A 20,422-nucleotide genomic window follows, 5' to 3' on the forward strand; every position below is an offset into this window, starting at 1 on the left:
TGTAAATAACTCTATTTATCAATCTCTGATTATGGAGTTTATGGGAAAATTACATACATGTGGCTGGTGGCATTAGGATTCAAATGTTAGTAATATTTGTGAGTACTGCTTGCTGCCTTCAGTGCTAGTACTCATTCTATTTTTGTTGTTATTGTTGTTGGTAATCCTCACCCAAGTATATTTTTTCCATTTTTTAGAGAGAGTGGAAGGGAAGGAGGGAGAAAAACATCAATTGGTTGCCTCCCACACCATGACCAAACTAGGTATATGCCTTTAATCAGGAACCTAATTTGAGACCCGTTAGTGAATGAGCTGATGCGCTGAAAAACACTGTCCAGGGCAGTTCTGCTATTCTAAAACAAATTCCATTTTACTTACTCAGTATTGCTAACTGAAATTCTTTCCTTTGCAGGTCTACTTAAAATAGATTGAGTTGAATAAAATACTTGAATATTTTTGTGATCTATTCTATGTGATAGAAATAATTTCTGAGGGCCCTAGGGATTTTGTAGTGGATCTATCCTGAAGCCACCTACCTCTGAATTGCAAAAGCTCTTGGCCAGAATTTGATAAGAGATTTTGAATTAAGGGTGGTGGTGGTCCCAGTAGTGAGTGGGGCTGAAGTAGTATTGCTCTCACTCAGAATGTGTTACCTCTGCTTTCCTGCCCCCATTTCTTATTTTTTGTTAATCCTTACCCAAGGATTCCCCCCCCCCCCATTGATTTTTAGAGAGAGTGGAAGGGAGGATGAGAGAGAGAAACATTGATATGAGACACATTGATTGGTTGCTTCCTGCATGCGCCAAACTGAGGCCAAGGATTGAGCCTGCAACCAAGGTACGTGCCCTTAACCAGAACCGAACCTGGGACCCTTCAGTCCACATGTCAACACTATGTCCCCTGAGCCAAACAGGCTAGGGCCCCACATGCAGCTAAGGCCCCATTTCTTTTAAGGTATATAACCTGAATGAATTTCCCCTCTCCCTCAGGGACCAGCCTGGCCTGGCCTAGCCTGAACACACACTTATACCCCAGGTTCCTTTCTGGACTCTCTAAGGCAGTGGTTTGTAATTCTGTTTAAGCAGTAATGCTGGTATTTTTTTGTTTTTTGTTTTTTCCCCCCTAATTAAATTATATTAGAACCTTAAGAAATAAGACAAAAACAAAAATCTCTTATTTGAAGGGCAGAAAACAAAACCACTGCTCTAACCTTTATCCTTCTTTCTTCTTCCCCTGATTATTCCACCCTTATGGTGTGCTCAAAAATAAAAGACTCATATTCCAGCCTACTGCCCAGAATTGTAGCCCATTGCCTTTGAGACACATAGTTGTCTGGGTGTTGGTCACTCATTGTCAATTTTTCCTGCAGGGTTTTCAGTCAATGCTTCGTCGGAGCGACTCAATATGGGTGAAATTGAAACTTTGGATGACTACTGAGCACCTGCCAGTGGACTGGCCTTCCCTCTCCTCTCTGCTGACCATGGATTCTTCACCTCTGGACACAACACTTACCATTTACTCTTATCACTCTGCAACAAATCACAGAATCCATCATCTCAGGCTTTCTCTTCTAGCCTTTTGTGTCCAAAATCCTTTAAACCATTTCTGTTGGTGAGCATCTCAGACTGTAGATAAGTGGACCAGACCCTGTGTCTTGGGGGTGGCAGTTGGGATTACTCTCCAACAAGGCTGATTTTGGGCAGCACGTGTTTACTGTGCCGTGATTTCATCTACTGTCTCCCAGAAAGTGTGTTGGGATCTGCCAATAGCAATTTACTTTCTCTTGTCATTTTTTTCCTTTTGTTTTCCTTCTTCATTTTATTCCCCCAATAAGTGCAAGGGGTCTAGCTGGTGCAATCATGAAGAGAGTTAATGGTAACAGACATTGGCCAGCTACAAAGTGCCCATGGACTGTGACTGAGTGTCCGACAGAGACCGTCAGCGCTCTGCAGTCTGAAGGCCGCATTGCTAACTTTGGGATTGCATCAAAGAGGCCCTGAGTCGGGTGGAGTTTAGATTGGATTAGTTTGATGTTACACACCCCTCGCCTGTTCTTTCTGAGCATCCTTTCGGAGGAAGGATTCATGTTTTCTTCATTAGATAGTGACTTCCACGCAAGCTGACTTCTCCCCTGGCATACTCCAACCTGATTGGACAAAGGAGACCCTGTGGCCTGGGAGAGGGACTTACTCTTAATTTTTCTTTCTTACAAAACTGATTTTTTCCATAAATATTTTTACTTCAGAGGACTAGGACCAGTTTGTTTTTGGGCCTTTCTGCTGAAAATTGTCTCGTTTAAGAGGCAGCTAGGATCTTTACCATATGTATGAATTTGTATAATTTCATTTTGAATAGGGATAAACTTTTGCATCAGATAAAAGCTCGGAAATTCATCTGGTTCCTCAGACATTGCGTGTTTGTCTTGCTGTGGCCCTGAAAAGGTTTTGTTTAAAGATTCTGGAATGGCAAGTTGGTTGCCTTTTCTGGGGGGGATGATGGGGGGGGGGGAGAAGAAACATATAAAACCTGACCATCTGTAAGACCTTCATCCATGGAAACCACTATACAAGAGAATGCAGTGGGACAGAGGGATGGGATAGGATGAAGAGAAGCCTGGTGCTGGCTTCTGGTCATGGTCTCCACATACCCTTCCCTTCAGATATAAATGTATTCAAGCCCTATTTATAAACAAGTACTCTTCCTGCCTCCACCAGCCCCTCCTCCCCCACCCTCCCACGTCCCACCCCACCCCACGACACCATCTGGAATTGCCAGTCACACTTTGGTCAGGAACCATTGGACCATCCATCCCTATGCAAGAAGTGCTGTTTGGTGGCTCCTGGTAGAGCACCCTTTCTTCCTGTCATTGCCTGAAGAGGCTGGAGTTGCTCTGAGAGCAGTTTGGTTTTGAATGATTATATTTGGTTTCTATTTTTATTATTTTTATTATTTTGGATCACCATTCTCCCTATCCCTTCTTGCCTCCCTCCCTCCTAAATATGTACAATAACTATACAGAGACTGGTATAAACTTGTATATAGTTTTTGGATCAAATAGCATGAGGAGATGGGGAACCATTTAAAATTGAGACTCCTGCTCTCCTTTGCTTTGTAAATTCAAAAGTGGGGCGGGGGGAATGGGGTGGGGAAGAAGAATAGTTAAAATGTTTACAAAACTTTAAGCTCCCTCGGAACTTTTGCCAGTGTGGAGGAAAATAAAAAAGAACTTAAATAAAAGCTGTTAGTATTCTCTCGCCTTGTCAAGGCTGCGCTTTGCACAAAATCGTTCCCTTGGTGCCATGGATAAACTTCAGTGCTCCCGAGAGCACCGAAGACGTGGAGGCAGCCAGAGCTTTCTCTACCAGGCTGTGAAAGTAGCTGGTTCTTGACTTAAAAATGTAGGGGTCAGGATAAACATGGGTAAGTTTGACCAAAGGGCTTTCCTTCCTTTGTATGTCCCTTCTGCCGTTCCATGGGTGTCTGTTTTCGGCCCTGCCACACCTTCCGAGCCAGACTCTGCTGTATACTTGTTCAGGGAATAAATAAGGGGTGGGGGAAGGCAGATTAGAAGGGACAAAGTCGTTTTAGTCATGGAACATTCCGTTTACCTAGCTCCTACCTGTGGAATTTCCCACTTGGTGGAAAGAAACTGCTCTTCCCTAGGAATTTTTCAGTTGTCTCTTTTTCACATTTTGATTCGCTCACTCTCACTTCCAGCTGCCACGTTCTTAATCCTTTCTATAACCATATTTGCAAATTTTCTGAACTTTCTGTAAATTTCTGAACTCTTTCTGAGAGTTAAAGTATTTGTTTTGTACACTGTTTGCTTTTAGTTATTTTAACTTAAGAGATTTTAAAAACATACCCAGATAAAATAGTTTTAATTATGGAGACTTTCTCCAAGATAGTCGGGGCTGTGGTTACTGTCGCTGCATAACAAATTACCCTAGGCTGGCTTACAGAAGCCCCTTCGTTTTGTTAGTAGCTTTGTGAGTCGGGACTTGGGGAGGACTCAACTGGGCAGTTCTGTGTTGTCTCCTGGCACGCTCAGATGTCTGCTGGGCTGCAGGCGTAGGAAGGCCCAGTTAAGTTGGCTGGCCAACATGGCTCACTGTGTGACTGGCAGTTGATGCTGGCTGTTGTGTGAGAACTTGACTGAGTTATGGCTGAAAGAACTCCACGTCCTCTCTAGCACAGCAGCTTCAGGGTAGATAGGCTTCTTATTTGGCAGTTGACTTCCCTCAGAGAACCAGGCAGAAGTTTACTTCTGTGACACAAGCCCACGCAGATATCAGGGACTGGGGTCATCCCGCCCGCCTTGATGGAAGAAGTGCTAAGGTCATATTATAGGTGTGTGTGTGGAATAGAGAGACCGTTGTGGTCATTTGGGGGAACAACTGTATAAAATGAGTTTATGCATATACATCAAGGAACTTGAACTTTCTCCATTGGCTCTAAGTTGAGGGCTTATTTATTTTTTTAATGGGGAGATAGTAATACCTCTGGCTTTATTTTATACTAGAGGCCCGATGCACGAAATTTGTACAAAGATAGGCCTTCCTTCTCCTGGCTCCTGACACCAGCTTCCCTCTGGCATCTGGGACCCAGGCTTCCCTCCAGCCACCAGCAGGCACCCGGGATCCTGGCTTCTCTTGCAGCCCCAGCTCCGTCCGGATAGTTGTCCTGAAGGACGTCCGGTCTTATTAGCATATTGTGCTTTTATTATAGATAATGAATTTTTCTTAGGGGAACCATTTTATAAATAATATAGTGGGTATTTTAAATACATTAAAGTTGATCAGGTAGAGGAGTTAAAATTTATTTTTTACAAAATACTCCTTTCTCCTCTATTAATAAAAATAGGAAGACTGTGTATGACTGATTACACAATTGTGAAATGAACCTCTTTCTCCTGTGTGTCCACTATGGGAAATAGAAATTCCCCAAAAGAACAGCAGGCATGCACATCCTATAATTTTTATTGATTTTTGAGAGAGAGAAACATGGATTTGTTCCACTTATGCATCATTCATTGCTTCTTGTATATGCCCTAACTGGGAACTAAATTCACAACCATGGTGAATCAGGATGATGCTCTAACCAACTTAACCACACACATTCTAAACACAAAGACACAACCACTACTAGCACTAATGGAAGTTGGCTTCATTGATGAGTTTCTTGGAACAAAAAGGAAGGGGGTCATCTCTGGATGATGGCTTTGGTCCTGGTATGGCTGATGGGATGTGGGGAGCCGGACACCTGGAAACAGCTAGTTAGATGTGTGATGTTCAGCTTATTGATGTTTATTTTTTTAAATGTATTTTATTGATTTTTTACAGAGAAGAAGGGACGGGAATAGAGAGTGTGAAACATGAATGAGAGAGAACCGTCGATCAGCTGCCTCCTGCACACCCCCTACTGGGGATGTGCCTGCAACCAAGGTACATGCCTTCTACCGGAATCGAACCTGGGACCCTTTCGTTCTCAGGCTGACATTCTATCCACTGAGACAAACCATTTTGGCCAGCTTATTGATGTTGCTGGGTTCCCAGAGTGTGAGGAACCTATGCAGCTTTTGGTAGCATCACTTCCAAACTGGGAACCCTAGCCTTCAAGAGGAGAATTTGCCTCCAGGGATTATCAATGAGGATGTTTGCAACTAAAGAAACATGGGAGAAGCAGCATATTGATGCAGGGGAATGAGAGAAGTGGGCTTGTTCCCTCATGGCTGCCCTATGGCCTAAGAGCTGGCATCGCCTCCCTTCATTGCTAGTAAGATGATGACATTAGAGGTGGAACTCAGGATCACCTCAACACTCAGTTCAGTCCAGGCAGTCTTCCAACGCTGAGACATCATGTCCTAAAGATTGTTTACTTGTCCCCCCAAATGCAGGTGTGATGATTAGTTTCCCCTGACAGTACATTACTTTTTCCTGTGACGACTTCTTTTAGCATGAGAAATGGTCCTTCAAATGGTCTGTGGATCAGTAGTGGTTGCATATAGTAAACAAGTAGCAATGACTTAACCAAAATAGTTTCTTTCTCAGGTGAAATCCAGAGGTCAGTCCAGCTTCTTTTTGTTCACTTGTGTCTTCCATCCTCAAGGACACTCATGGTCCCAGGTGACTGATAGAGCACCAATGCTCATGCTCATATGCCAGACAGGAGAAAAGAGTGGGACAAGGCAAAGGCAGCACACCTCTGCTCAGCCCCCTTTAAGGAACTTTTGTGGGAACCCTACCCAACTCTTAACTCTAGACCCACAACTACAATTAGTTGTAGGAAAGTCTAGGAGAGGGGTTTTGCTTGAGGGCTTTGCTACCCCAAATTTCACTGTGGTCCTGATTCTACAGCCACACTCTCTAGTCTTGTTTTGAGATGGGAGAAGTTGGGGAGGGGTAAGTTTGTGCACGAGGGGCTCCGAACAGGCTCTGGTTTCCATTCTTGCACAGAGTCGGGAACCCAGAGCCATTTCCAAGGGCCTAGCCTTGCCATGCCTAGCTTCTCCCAGTTCACAGAATCTAGGCTTTTGGTGTGTGTTTTTAAGGTTCCCTGTGGAGTAACCCTGTGAGTGGTGTTATAAGTGGAGGCCCTGGAGTCCAGCTGTCAGATTTGAAAGTTGGTCCCACCTACTTTAGGCAAGTACTTGTTTCCCCATCTGTGACATGGAAACTGCCAGGTAGTTGTGATCAGTTAACTGAAAATGTAATTGCATCGTGCCATGTCCAGCACATAAAAGCTTGATAAATTCCATTTGTAGACTATTTCGCAAGGGAGAAGAGAGCTTGTGGGAGCAAGTATAAGTATAGTAGAGCATATTAAATAGGGGTGCTCTTCCTCTTAGATGTCTTAAAATTAGTGCAAAGACGTATCCCTCAGGGTTCCAGGAGATGGGACAATACGTCAACCTCGATATTAACCAGTCCTTCCTGTCCTGTCTTGCCTCAGTTTGCTTGCCTGTCACGTGAAAGGGTTGGTCCAGATCATCTGAGGAACTTGAAACAAAAATCAGTCCCTGCTCTCCATATCCTAGAGTCTTAATTTGGGGTAATTCCAGCATGAGATTTTTATTTTTTTATTTTATTTTTAAAAATATATATTTTATTGATTTTTTACAGAGAGGAAGAGAGAATGATAGAGAATTAGAAACATCGATGAGAGAGGATCATCGATCAGTTGCCTCTTGCACACCCCCTACTGGGGATGTGCCCGCAACCAAGGTACATGCCCTTGACCGGAATCAAACCTGGGACCTTTCAGTCCGCAGGCTCTATACACTGAACCAAACCGGTTTCGGCATGAGATTATTTTTAAGTGGCTCAAGTAATTCTGAATGGAGAGCCAGAATGGGGAACCAGCGGCCTAGCTGACGTCTGAGGTTTCCTTTAGCTTCTGCCACCTGAGTGCTGGTGTGCTCTATGTGGGCACCTGTCCACCCTTGTGAGATCCTGCTGACACTCGGTTTTTCAGTGTGATGCTTGACAAGTATCCTTTGAAGTTCTACTTAAGCAGACCCCAGTCAGAATGTAAGCATGGTGAGCTCATGTGGGGAACAGAAACACTCACATGGATTTTCTGACTCACTGGAAGCACGAAATTAAGCTTTAGGTAGGTCAGTCCATCAAGAAACAGACACCACCAGTTCCCCCTGAGAAAGAGAAAAAGTTGATAAAACAATCATTTGTCCATATAACATCCCATATTCTGGATTCGGCAGGGAGCATCTTTATGGTATTGCTTCGTTCACCTTCACATTTTCTGTACTGTGTCAGATCTAAAGGCTTGACTAAATTCAGGTTCTTCCCTCCCCTCCAAGAATACTAATCGGTGGTGTGGTATATACCCTGCTGAACACAATGGTCACACTGGCTGGCAGTATTGTCTGGTAGTCCCATTTTTACTTACATTAAATTCATCAGTTATGCTGCGGTTAGTTGATTCACCCACTAGAAAAGTCCTGTCGATCTTGCTGTAGCTTTTTGTAACATTCATTGATGGTCACCTACCCTGTTACCCTGAAAATAAGACAGTGTCTTATATTAATTTTTGCTCCCAAAGAGGCGCTAGGTCTTATTTTCAGGGGATGTCTTATTTTTCCATGAAGAAGAATACGGTACACATTTATTGGTAAATGAAAATACAGGAAATTTATTACCTGTATACAGTACAGTAGTACGGTAGTTGTCAACACAAACCAGACAAACTGAATCCTACAGTATCAAAAATTTACTCATTTATTCAATGACAATCATATCATCTTCTGGAACATCATCATAACAATCCAATTCCTGAATTTCCTGGTGAATTTCTTGTGACTTCATTTCTTGCAGAATCAGTGGACCAAATCTCTCATGTTTAGCAATAGCACTGTCTTTAAATGAGTACTTCTTGTCAAGGTAGCCTGCTTACAGTACAGTTGCAATGCAACTGTCAGTGATTTTCTCCCATGAATTCTTCACCCAAGTCACAACTTATTGCAGTTTAGGTTTCACAAAGTTTCCACGCTGATTTCTCTCCATTCTATTTTCAATGTAGTCATTAATTTCCATGCACAAATTGTCTTTGAATGGCTTGTTTATTGCAATATCGAGAGTCTGGAGATAGGCCGTCATTCCTGCCAGAATCATTATCTGATCTATTTTTCTTTAGTGAAGTAATGTCTTCATGTCTTTAGCACAGTAAGTGCTGGCTGCATCCCAGACTAGCAGACCTCTTTGGCTCCCTCACATAACAAACAGCAGCATTAAATCGACCCACTTCCTTATAATTGCTTGTGTGGACCAGGCTTTTTCAGTTTCAAGAATAAAAACGTCCAAAACATTCAATCTTTTCCTTCTTGCCCTTAGAAATGATTAAAGGTGGGATTTTAGTGCCATCCAGACGAATTGCCAAAATACAGGAAACACGTGCACTTTCGTAAGCAGTGAAGGGAATATATACTAAGGAGGCACCCTGCTGTTCAATTGTTTGAGATGATTGGCCCATAAACACTGCAGTTTCATCCATAGCAATCATGTTGGAAAGATTGTATTTAGAGAAGTTAGCATTATCAGTAAACGACTTGAATGTAAGTGCTCGCTTAATAACTCGAGTATCTTCCAACCTAAACAATGTTGTAGATCTTCTTAAAGACAGTTCACTTTGCTGAAGAAAATTATCCAGCCAGTGTTGTGGTGCTTTGAAGTCTTCGGGGGCTATGTCAAACTGTGGTGCCATTGCAAGGGCAAATTCTTGAATCTGAGCCCTATTCACAACCAAAGCCTCTGCTCTCCTGTCAACAACCCATTCACAGATCAGGTCTTCCAGCTTGGAAAATAATGGTTGCTGACCTGATCCACACTTGTGCTTTTTAGCATTTTCCTTGTCCACTTTTTCAATAAGGTTACCATACTCTGCTCGCCATTTCCGGACCAATCGGATACTCAACATCATCTCTTTGCAGAAAGCAGTAAGATTTTGGCCCCAAGAGTATTCCACGATTCCTTTCTTGTACTCCATGGAGTAGCTTTTTCTTTTTACGCTCATTTCTAGGGGTAAAAAAAAGGAATTGGGGTATCAAGGTGTGTGTGTGGGGGGAATCACTTAAAATGACACGGGGGATCAGGGGGGGGAATCAAAATGGCACAGGAGAATTGGGGGGGGGATTACCATTTTAGTAACCCCTTTGATCCTCCTATGTCATTTTGATTGCCCCCTCTGATCCTCCTGTGTCGTTTTAAGTGATCCCCCTCCCCCTACCCCTGTGCCATTGGACACCTTCACCAGACATCCCCCCTACCCCTTTATCAGACTGGGGACTGTCACTGGGCTTGTTGGGGCCTGGATCTGGGCTGGAGCAGGGTCTGCCACTGACTGAGAACTTTTAGTCATCATGAGAGCGGCCTCGAGCATCAGGTAGTGTCACCAGAGACAGACCAGCACTCACCACCTTTGCCGCGTCCCGTCTGCTCTAATCCTCCTGTTCTTCTACACGCATCAGCGAAAGTCTCCTCCCCTCTCCCGCCCCACGCTCACTCCGACCTTCACTCAGCCTCCACACAGCAGTGACGTCAGGACTCCGTGTAACATCACTGGTTGCTAGACGCCAGTTGGGGCGGCCCTAGCGACCAGTTTACGGTAAATTAATTTTCATTCTGAGACAGAGCCTCGGGGGGCCTTATTTTCGGGGGGGGGGGGATGCCTTATATTTCACTCAGAAGGAAACCTGTAAGTAGGTCTTATTTTCGGAGGATGTTTTATTTTCGGGAAAACATGGTATTGAGTTTGATCTTAGTCAAGATGTTAGAGCTACTTCTAGATGTTTGAGCTAAACATTGAGTTCAGAATCTCTGCTAAACACACCAATACATGTGACCTGATCCAAGATCCCTCACATCCTATCCATTTAGTCCAATACCTTAGAATTTATTCCCACACACATTCTCCAGGTTTTATTATAAATTAGCAAAATCTTACTTAGTACTTAATTATTAATTTGTTGCTGGAATAATTAGCAATTGTTTTAGAGTGTACTGATTTCCTTCTGTCTCAGATCCTGTACCTGTTTTCCTTAGTTCTAGTTATGGGTATGAGGACAATGAGGTTGTTGTCAGGGTGGGTGTTGAGAATAGGCATCCTTTTGAAAGGGTACTTAACAGGTGAGGTTATTATTCAGACAAGAAAAGACACTTTTCACACTGGAGAAGGGCCCTATGCCTGGGGATTTGTCTGGTCTATCCAGGGATCCTCAATCAGACATCAAGTCTCACTCATTCCCAGTCAATGCCGTGAATATCAGCTAAGAGAATTGGCATGGCTATGAATTCAATTTAAGATTATTATAATTCTATAACCCATATGCATATTTTGGTCCTGACCTTATGCCCCATATCTATAAGAAATGAGAGATTCTTTTAAAAGACTAACAAATGCTCTAGTTCTCTGATCATGCCCTGACCTTAGAATTCAAATCCTTGAAATTATCCTTTTTGTGAACACCCAGCACAGTAAAAAGTAGCCAGTTTGCGTACTGTCGTCATCCCTTCCGTAACTATCAAGTGCATATCTACCTGGTCTTGTAAGCCTTGTGTTCAATAAGCACTTCATGCTAAACAATTGAGTCCTAACACACAGTGGGCCCTGTGTTACAGCTCTCACCAGGAAACAGTCCCCTGCAGGTGTTTCAAGCAGAAGAGATTTAACATGGGGATTTCTTATAAAGATTCCTGAAGGGGTAATAGAGCAAGAGACAGAAGGCAAGGTTCCTCATCTAATGGTAACTGCGACTTGGAGGTTGACACCAGCCTGGGCTAGAGGAGCAGAAAGATTGCTGAGATGCTGGAGCATTGTCCAGTAAGGCTGCTAAGGTTGGGGATCCAGGAGCTTGCACTTCCAGCCTTCTCTCCTGCAGCCACTTCCATCTGACCCATCACTGTTCCTGTAGCCAGTGCTCTGCTACTGCTGCCAGGGACACTGTCAGAAACCTGAAGCAGCAGGAAGCCACTTCTCCCCTCCCACCTCTATCTCCCTGCAGTGCTGCCCATGGCAAAATGCTGGCAGGACGGCCTCAGAAGTATGATTTGGGGTCTGACGGTACGTACGTTACTACATAACTTTGCAGGGTACAGAAAGATGAAAATGGGACACAGCAATCAAGCAGCACAAATGAGTGAACAGAAGATGCTCATGGTTAAATCTGTCCCCCAAATCCCAACTGACTAAATTAAAATATTAAGCCCCTGCTATGTTGCTGGGACAGGGCTAGGTCCAGGAAAGGCACTGGTGAACACAACAGTCCCTGCTGTATTGGGACTTAACAGGGTGGGCACAGACAACCTATGAATACTTCATCTAGAGACGCTATTACATATATCCAACATGTTTTTTATCTGAGACACACAAAAAACCCTAAAAAGATAGACCACCCCATAAGTATATGGAGGCAAAAATAATCGAGCAGATCCTTCACAAAAGGGGATAGTCCTGTGCTCAATAAATATGGAAAACTGCTCAACTTTATTAGTCATGGAAATATAACCCAGCAGGCGACTAGAAAAGACAGGCAATACCAGGATGTGGTGAGGATGTAGGGCAACTGCTGATGAGAGTGTAAATGGGAACAAACACTGGAAAACTGCTGGGCAGCATCTTCAGAACCTAAATACTACCCTCTGACCCTTAGAGTTAGTGCACATGTTCACCAGAAGACGTGTGCAAGAATAGTCATAGGCGCTGTATTCATGAAAGTTCACCCCAGAAATAACCCAAATGGACATAGATAAATGGATGAAATGGATAAAGGAATGAATAAGTTGTGGCATATTCAGCAACAAGAATGAATGTTGCCACATGCAACAATGTATTATAGATGAATTTCACAGGATGTTGAACAAAAAAAGTTCATCTCATATGGTTCCATTTATTTGAAGTTCAAGTGTAGACAAAATGAATCTGGTGATAGAAGATAGAATGGCCCTTTGCGGGTACTGACTGGTGATGGGGATGGGTAGTGTTTATATAGGTGTATGTATCTTTAATAATAAAAGTATAATATGCTAATTAAACTGGACAGCTGAACAATCTTCCGGATGTCCTTCCAGACAGACGACCTTCCAGACAAAGCCGGGGCTGCGAGGGCCCAGGCAAGCCACGGCAGCTGCGAGGGCTGAGCCCTTGGCACGGATTTCCTGCATCGGGCCTCTAGTATCTGTATAAAAGTTTATCAAGTTGTAAACGTAAGATTTGCATACTTCACACTAGGTTAGTCCTCACAAAAACTGAAAACAATAAAACCAAAACCAAGAGATTTTAATGTAAATATAAGTTTTAAGAAATTAAAGTGAGTGGACCAGGGGCTAACTGATCAGAACTGAGATGGGAGTGCTGATGAGAAGGGAGCCAACTGAGGGGCTGCTTTCTGGGAAAGGGGAGGCAGGATCAGGCTTGAGCAGGGGGGGAGGGGAGCAGGGCCAAGGCAAGCCCTGAGGTTGACTTAAGAGCAGTGGGAAACCAGGAAGAATGTGAGGGAGGAGGGTGATGTCAGTATTTTCTGAGCTATTGGGGGGGGGGGGGGGAGGTAAGGGTAGTAAGATAAAAAAGGACTTTTGGTGACTTTTAATTGTGTGGCTGAAAGGCCGGGGCAGCTCCCTGGTGAGCAGGGCTGGGAAAGGCAGGGCAGCGGGGGCGTGTGTGGGACATGTTATGTTAGAGATGCTTATTAGGCACCTGTGATGCTATCGGCAAGGTAGTGGGCCACGGGGCCAGACTTGGCCCCAACACATTACGGGCATTTAGGTGGCATGTCAAGTCCAGGCTTTGAGGCCAGCCTGGGCCAGCCCAGCAGAGAGCAAGACAAGGACATTTAATGAGGAGCTTTTCTGGAAGGAGATGAGCGCAGACAGGCGGTTTGGATTGAAACTGCCTAAAAGTGCTTCCTTAACAAGCCCACTCCCAGCCGGGCATCCAGAGCCCGAAAGTGAGCAGAGCCTGCTGCTCAGTGCCGGCGACAGCCCAGGGCGAGTCTCCTCACCCACCATGGGCACTGGGCATAGATTCATGGGCCCAAATACAACCCGCTGAAACAGAGTACCCAAGACATCTGATTTCCCAGTTCCCTGGGCGAGTCTGCACATGGAGGGTGGGGGTGGGGGGGGGCGGGGGAGCTGGGAGAGAGGGGAGGGAGAGAGGGGGGGGGGGAGAGAGAGAGAGAGAGAGAGAGAGAGAGAGAGAGAGAGAGAGAGAGAGAGAGAGAGAGGAGAGAGGAGAGAGGAGAGAGGGAGAGAAAGGATGCAATTTCCTCTTTCCCCTCTGAGGGTGGAGCTGCTCCAGAATTCAGGAAAGCGGTCTGTTCTGTTAGCTCTGCTGTGTGTGTGTGTGTGTGTGTGTGTGTGTGTGTGTGTTGGCATGCATGGGGGGCGGGCACGGTGTCCCAGGAGGACAGAGTTTGCATTGATGAAAACCCTTCCCAGCCCTTTGATACCTCTTTCCCGCCGTCCTGAAGTTAACCAGCTCAGTCCTCGGTGCATCCCGCTCGCTGGCCACACTCACTCGGCCCAGGATGGCATTCGGTCTGACCCTGCGCATGGCGCTACTGCTCCTCTTCGGGGTCCTAGCCCCCGCGGTGCTCACAGGTAAGGGTGCTCCCTGGCTCTGCTGCCAGAAGTCTCCAGGGCCAAGAATCACCTTGGGCCCGGTTCCCTGGTGCCCAGGGGGCAGATGCCCTGCACAGCAGATGGGGCAGCCTCCGGGGCGAGTCGGCGGAGGCTCCTGTGAGACAGATGGCCGCAGCTGGGAACTGGTGGCCATGGGACGACGGCCCTGAAGCAGGGCCAGGAACGTTAGCTGCTTGGGGGACAAGGGGATCGCTCCTGTACCTAAAATCTGAAGGCTCCCAGGTCGAGGAGTGAGGAGGGGGCACCAGGCCCGGGGCAAGTGGCTGAGAAGCCAGACCCCCCCCCCCCCCCCCCCCCGGCCCCTGGACAGAAGACCCGGTCCCTGCCGTTTACTTTTCAAACCCTGCATGCCTCTCCCTGCTGGATTCTTTTAAGAGCGAAGCCCCAGGAGCTAGTCCTGTATCAGGAAATAGTTCGGGGTTAGTTCATGGCCGGAGACTCCTCAGAAAACCATGAGGACGTGGGACTTAGGCTCTGCACGGAGGCCAAGATGTCTGGGTCTGGTGTCCAGAGAGGACAGCACGACAGTCTTGGGCGGCAGGCTCTCAGGCCTCAGCCCAGGCTGGGCATGGCTGTGGGGCCCTGAGCTGGGCTGGCCCAGGCTGGCCTCAAAGCCTGAAAGGAAAGGCACACCTGGGTTCCGGGTGGTCTTTCTCCTGGAAGAAAGTGATCTCTGCTGGCCACGGCGCGGCCAGAGAGCAGTGTTTCAGAGCCCCGGGTGAGGGTCCTGGGGCAGAGACCCTCCCTGCAGCGTGGGCTCTGAGGGAAAGTCCACGGGTCTGTGGGGAGGCACCCGGAGAGCAGGTGAGTGAGCAGGGCCCTGGGGAGAGCCCTGCGGGGACGGCCCCATTCTCAGGCACCAACGGGGGAGTCCCGAGTGATGGCGAGGAGCCTCAGATGCCTTGGGGAGAACCTAGCAGCCTGGCTTTGCTTCCGGTCCCCCCTCATCTGTACAGGGTGACAGCCACCGTGCCTCTGCCTCCCTCACGGGACAGCAGGCCTGCCACTTTCAGACACCAGCTTTCAGGATGGGCCAGGCACCGGGGGTGCTTAGTTCCCGTCACTGACCGCATATAAACGTCCCCAGCCTTCCCCTGGGTGCAGGGTGGTCTCAGGGCAGAAGCACCCCTTCACACCTCAGGGGTGGTGGGAAAGGTGCTTGGGGGAGTGCCCTAAAGTGCCAGTGGCATCTCCCATGGTCTGATCTTGCAGACTCTATACCCCACCCCAGGGAAATGCTGCTCCCACGGGCGGGTCCGGGCGCTCTTGTCCAGGTTCCCGCACTCCGTGTGGCCAATGCTGCCGGCCCAGGCTGCCGGCCAGAAGCTCTGGGCCACACTGTGCGTCCACAGCCTGGGTCCTCCACCGCAGGAATGCTGGAGGGGACAGCCTCATGTTGAGCGTCACCGGGATCTCGCGTGGCCTCACCTCCTTCCACATGTCCTACCAAGAGGGACAGGCCGACTCCTCTCGGGGTTCTGGCTGGCTGGCCTCCCTCCTGCCATCCTGGGAGGCGTGTACCAGGCCTAGCAGCCCACTGCCCGCTGCCCGCTGGGTGGGGGGTCCTGGAAGGAGCGGCCCGCTGCCCTCCCCACTGGTCGCCTGTGGCCACAGCTACTGGGGCAAGGGGGGCAGGCCAGGTTGAGCGGGCGGGAGGCCAGGGCAGGGATGAAAAGGCCCTTCATGGCCGTACAAAGGCCGTCTGTGAGCACGGGCGCCTGGCCTCGGGGCCCTGTGGTCAGAGTGAGCACTAAACAAACTTATTTACCGAAAGGCAGGGCAGCCGGGCGGCGGGGCTGGGGGAGAGCCCACAGTGCCCAGGCCTGTGTCACGAGGCCCCAGCCTCCTGGTTTCCTTGGTCAGAGCACGAAGTCGCAGAGCCTTGTTTACTCCGGTCCTTGCCGTGTGGGCCCTCACATCACCGTGGCTAACTCACAGCTCTCCCCACAGGCCCCTGGGTTCCCTCTCCGTGCCTTTGCCATGCCGGTCCCCTGCCTGGCATTCCTTCACCCCTGCTCAGACGGGGCTGTTGCTGGCACACTCCTGAGGACTGCTTGGGGGTGCCAGGTGGGAGTGTGGGTTATTGCCTTTAAACCTTGTTTTCCCCTAATATGACAGCAAACTGAGAACATTCAGAGGCACAGAGATGAAGATGAGAAAGTGAGCTGGCCCTTCCCTGGCAGCTGCACCTCCTTTGCTGGGGGCTGAGTGCAGACTGCCCCTGGGGCTTCCACCTGGGTGGGCAGGGAGCTGGCTAGCCCTGGGGCTCTGCTGCTTTGGCACAGAGGAGCCCTGGAGCAGCTTTGGGGGGTCTCCTGAGAGAGTCGGCTGCAGCAGGCAGAGCACACGGAATGGCCTGGCCTGTGTCCGGCCATGAAACTCGTGCCAGAGGGAGGCATCCTGATGACGACAACGACAGCATAGTTACTGTGTGGCTGTGAGAGGCACAGTCCAGCCTTGCTCCTCAGGTCGGGAAAGTGAAGCCCGGTCCCTGGGGGAGAGCATGAAGGGGCAGGGTTTGGAAGCTCCTGGAGCCTCAGGGACTCCTAGGCTTAGCTCCTGGAGCCTCAGGGACTGGTTGGTCTTGGCGAAGAGGCTGGAGCAGGGACGAGGCAGCCTGAACCAGTGTGTCCGACAGGGAGGAGCCAGCCTCTGTGGGGAGCAGCAGAGTGAGGCTGGCCACTGGGGAGAAAGGGAGAGGTTCTGGGTGCACAGCCCAGCCCAGCCGCCCTGCTCAGGGGGCCCACTCTTCCCAGAGATGGCTCCTGGGCTCTGGCAAAGGGCAGGGGTGGCTAGCTCCAGGGAGTAAGCCATAGGGCCTGCACTCCTTCTGAGCTCAGAGTTGGTTCCCCTGATGCCACCCAGGTTGGCTGGGCCAGGTACCCAGGAGCCCTGTGGTGGCATCCCTGGCCGGGTGCCCAGCAGTCAGAGGTGAGCTTCGGCCAGCAGCGGTGGGACAGGGCGGTGCCTGCCTGCCGCCCTGTCTGTGGGGAGCTAGTGAGAGCCAGTGGTTTCTCCATTTATCTGGGGAGACAGACATTTTTTAAGCCCTAGACCTTAGGGTCTGCCAAGCAGTGGGCACTCTCAGGCCTTTTCTCTGCCTGCCCCCAGGAGCCTGGGTCAGCATGCCTGGAGCCTGGAGCCACCTGGCGCCTGGGACCTTTCCTGGCAGCTTCAAGGCTATAGGCCCCTGACCTTCCAGACAGGGACAAAGGAGGCCTGACAGGGTCGCTTTGTCCCCCTCACAGGGATAACGACACAGTTGGTGGAGCCAGGGTGGCCCCAGACCCAGTGCTGTAGGTGAGCCTTGAGCCCCGCTTGTTGCCACACCAATGGGTTCTGGGGCCTTTTGTCCCTGGAGGCCTCCCTGCTAGGGGCATTTCCTGAAAAGGGGCACCAGCTTGGGTAAGCGTTGGGGAGTGGGACAGTTGGTTCCTGCCTGCAATCCAAGCCCCTGAACTGAATCCAAGCTCCCGGGTCTGGGAGAGGCTGCAGGGGCAGGGCTGGGGGGCCTTATACAGTTTTATCGGGAAAAGACTTTAAGTTTACAGAAAAGTTGCAAGAATAATCCAATGACCAGTATACTCTGCACTTAGATTCACCAGTTTCCAACATTTTGCCATATTTGCTCTTCCTGTCTCTCTCTACCCACCTGCCTATCTGTCTAGATGCTGAACCATTTCAGAGTTAAGTTGCAGACATGCCCCTTTGCGGGGGCCTGATGTGGTGGGGGCCAGACATGGTGGGGAACTCTCTTTTCCGTGTCCTGCACGGAAAGAGAGATGAACAAACCGGTTCTAAGTGGAGGCGGCCAGGGATTGAGAAATATTAGAAATAAAGAGAGAAGACACGGAGACAGATTTTAAACTGAGAGCTGGGTGGGCTGCCATCCTGTCTGCTGGAGAGGCAGGAAGAAGACAAGGACCAGGATGACGATGACCACTCCTAGTGCATTTATTTTATACCCCCAATACCAGGAAGTATCACCAACTTATTTGCATTCTTAAGTAGGCCCTAGCATGCCTGGATTTACATATCTAGTCCCGCTCCTGCCGACACCTGGGCTGATATGAAGGCCAAGCTGACAACTTGTCCACCATCTTGGGGAAACATGTTCCCAAGGTGTGGCTCTGTCTACGCCTTGAGTTCAGCTAACGATAATTAAGGAAAATTGCCCATGTGCCTTCCCAGGCGGCCCTCTACATCCCTTTGCGCCTAAATACGCCCAAGAGCAAGGGGATTCTCTCACTTGTCCATATTGGGAAATCAACACAGATGCAGTGCTGATATCTAAACCACAGCCCTACTCAGATTTCACCAATGGATCCGAGCTGTCCTTTACAGCAGCCCCTCTGCCCCACCTGGAACGTACACTGCATTTAGCTGTCACCTGTCCTTGGTCTCTAATCTGGACAATGCCTCAATCTTCCTTTGTCTTTCCTGACCTTGACATTTTTGAAAACCCAGTTATATTATAACTGACTCCAAATGTGCTTCCTTACGAATTGCCCCAGGTGGGCACTGTTGGCGGGAAAGGCCCGGAACTAGCCTGCATCTTCCCAGAGCATCCCTGGGTCAGTCAGGGTCAGGATGGCGGGAGCCTGGAGCCCGCCTGCCAACCTGGTCTTGCACTTTCCTGGGTGGCTGGGGCCACCTGTTCAGGAAGGATGGATGGGCCCAGGAATGGATGGTGCTGTGGGGCTCCTCACCAAGATCCTTGGGCGGAGGGTGGGTGGGTATTGGCATGAACCGCCTGAGGCCGAGCTAGGGTATAAGGCTGGTGTTATCACACAGACTTCTCAGCCTTGTCCCTTCAGTTCTTTGGGACCCCTGGGTACCCGAACCCTTGCTAACCCCCACCCATCTATACTAATAAAAGGGTAATATGTTATTTAGTCCAGGAGACTGGACATCTTCCTATAGTCTGACTTCCTTCTGGACAAAGCCATGGTGGTGGGGGCCGAGGCAGAGGCAGCTGGGAGCCATGAGGCCAGCAGGGGAGGGTAGTTGGGGGCCATCAGGCCAGAAGGGGAGTGGTTAGGCAGCAAGCAAGCCGGTAGGCAGGCAAGGGGTTAGGAGCCAACAGTCCCTGATTGTGAGAGGGATGTCTGACTGCCGGTTTAGGCCCGATCCCCAGGATGGGGCCTAAACCGGCAGTCGGACATTCCCCAAGGGGTCCTGGACTAGAGATGGTGCAGGCTGGGCTGAGGGACCCCTTCCCTCCCTCCCATCCCCCCCCCCCCCCCATGTATAAATTTCATGCACCAGGTCTCTAGTGAGCAAAGAAGGGCTCCTGCAGAAAGGGCTGCCCAGACTCTGAGGTGCTTATTGAGTCTCAGCTTGTATGGGGCAGGAGGACACCACCCTTTCCTGGGGTTTCCCTTACAGACCACCGCCTGTACTATCTGCAGACAGTAATGTGCTGGGCTTAGTTCCTTGGGGTAGAGAGGCCCCTTGGGCTTTGAGTCTCAGACACACGTGGGCGTATGTGGGTGCCGGGCCCCATGTCCGGTGGGCTGCATGGCTTCACCCAGGTGAGGGCCAAGGAGCAGCAGGGCTCTCAGTTGCCTCGCCTGTGACATGGGAGGGCTAGAGTCGTGCTGAGCCCCAGGCCCCCGAGGACAGTGCCACCTCCCCGTGGGGAGACATTCCTGGAGGCAGCCTGGGCCCAGCGCCTGTTCTTGGCTTTGCAGCCGAGGGCCCTCAGGAGCCCGTGCCCACCCTGTGGAACGAGCCGGCCGACCTGCCCTCCGGAGAAGGCCCCGTGGAGGGCACCAGCCCTGCCCTGGAGCCCGCAGCCACCGGCGCCCCGGCCCCCACCGCCCCGCCCAGCCCCGAGGACAGCACCGCGCGGGAGCACCTGGACCCCAGCGGTGGCGGTAGGAGGCGGCCCAGGCGGGAGGGAGGGACGAGGGAAACGGGGAGGGAGGGACCCAGAGGGCCCGGGAGGGACGGATGGAGGGGAAGGCGGGGGAAGGCGGGGAGACAGAGGCCGGTGGCCGGGCTGACCCTCCTTCTGTCCTGCAGGCTCGCTGGGGCCCGGCGCCATCGCCGCCATCGTCATCGCCGCGCTGCTGGCCACCTGCGTGGTGCTGGCGCTCGTGGTCGTGGCGCTGAGGAAGTTTTCCGCCTCCTGAAGCGAATAAAGGGGCCGCGGTCCTGCGGGCGCGCCCGTGTCCTCCGTGTGTCCCGGTGTGCGTGTGTGGCGGGCGGGCGGGGGCGACCTGTGTGCACGCGGCCGGGCGCCCGCAGGAGCCCGCGTGCAAGCG

General features: G+C 49.9%; 2 protein-coding genes across 10 annotated transcripts in view; both read left to right on the forward strand.

The window, feature by feature from the left end:
• The window catches only part of GIGYF2 (GRB10 interacting GYF protein 2), a 128,817-nt gene extending 126,330 nt beyond the window's left edge, over positions 1-2,487 (forward strand). For all 8 annotated transcript variants that reach the window (XM_036420581.2, XM_045575550.1, XM_036420584.2 and 5 more), the window contains one exon: positions 1,370-2,487. In XM_036420581.2, coding sequence (XP_036276474.1) covers positions 1,370-1,437 — 68 coding nt within the window. In that variant the 3' untranslated portion in view covers positions 1,438-2,487. The remainder of the gene's footprint in view (positions 1-1,369) is intronic.
• An 11,251-nt stretch (positions 2,488-13,738) lies between these two features.
• Positions 13,739-20,334, forward strand: SNORC (secondary ossification center associated regulator of chondrocyte maturation). 2 transcript variants are annotated; one of them, XM_036420640.2, is made up of 3 exons: positions 13,739-14,111; positions 19,847-20,026; positions 20,181-20,334. In XM_036420640.2, the coding sequence occupies exons 1-3, from the start codon at positions 14,039-14,041 to the stop codon at positions 20,288-20,290; spliced, it is 363 nt and encodes a 120-aa protein (XP_036276533.1). In that variant the 5' UTR covers positions 13,739-14,038; the 3' UTR covers positions 20,291-20,334. The 2 variants fall into 2 exon arrangements, with proteins under 2 accessions (XP_036276533.1, XP_036276532.1); XM_036420639.2 differs by having other exon boundaries at positions 13,740-14,111; positions 19,847-20,032.
• The last annotated feature ends 88 nt before the right edge of the window (positions 20,335-20,422 follow it).

Source organism: Pipistrellus kuhlii, unplaced genomic scaffold (assembly GCF_014108245.1).
Source record: "Pipistrellus kuhlii isolate mPipKuh1 unplaced genomic scaffold, mPipKuh1.p scaffold_m20_p_7, whole genome shotgun sequence".
In the NCBI taxonomy this organism is placed as follows: Eukaryota; Metazoa; Chordata; class Mammalia; order Chiroptera; family Vespertilionidae; genus Pipistrellus; species Pipistrellus kuhlii.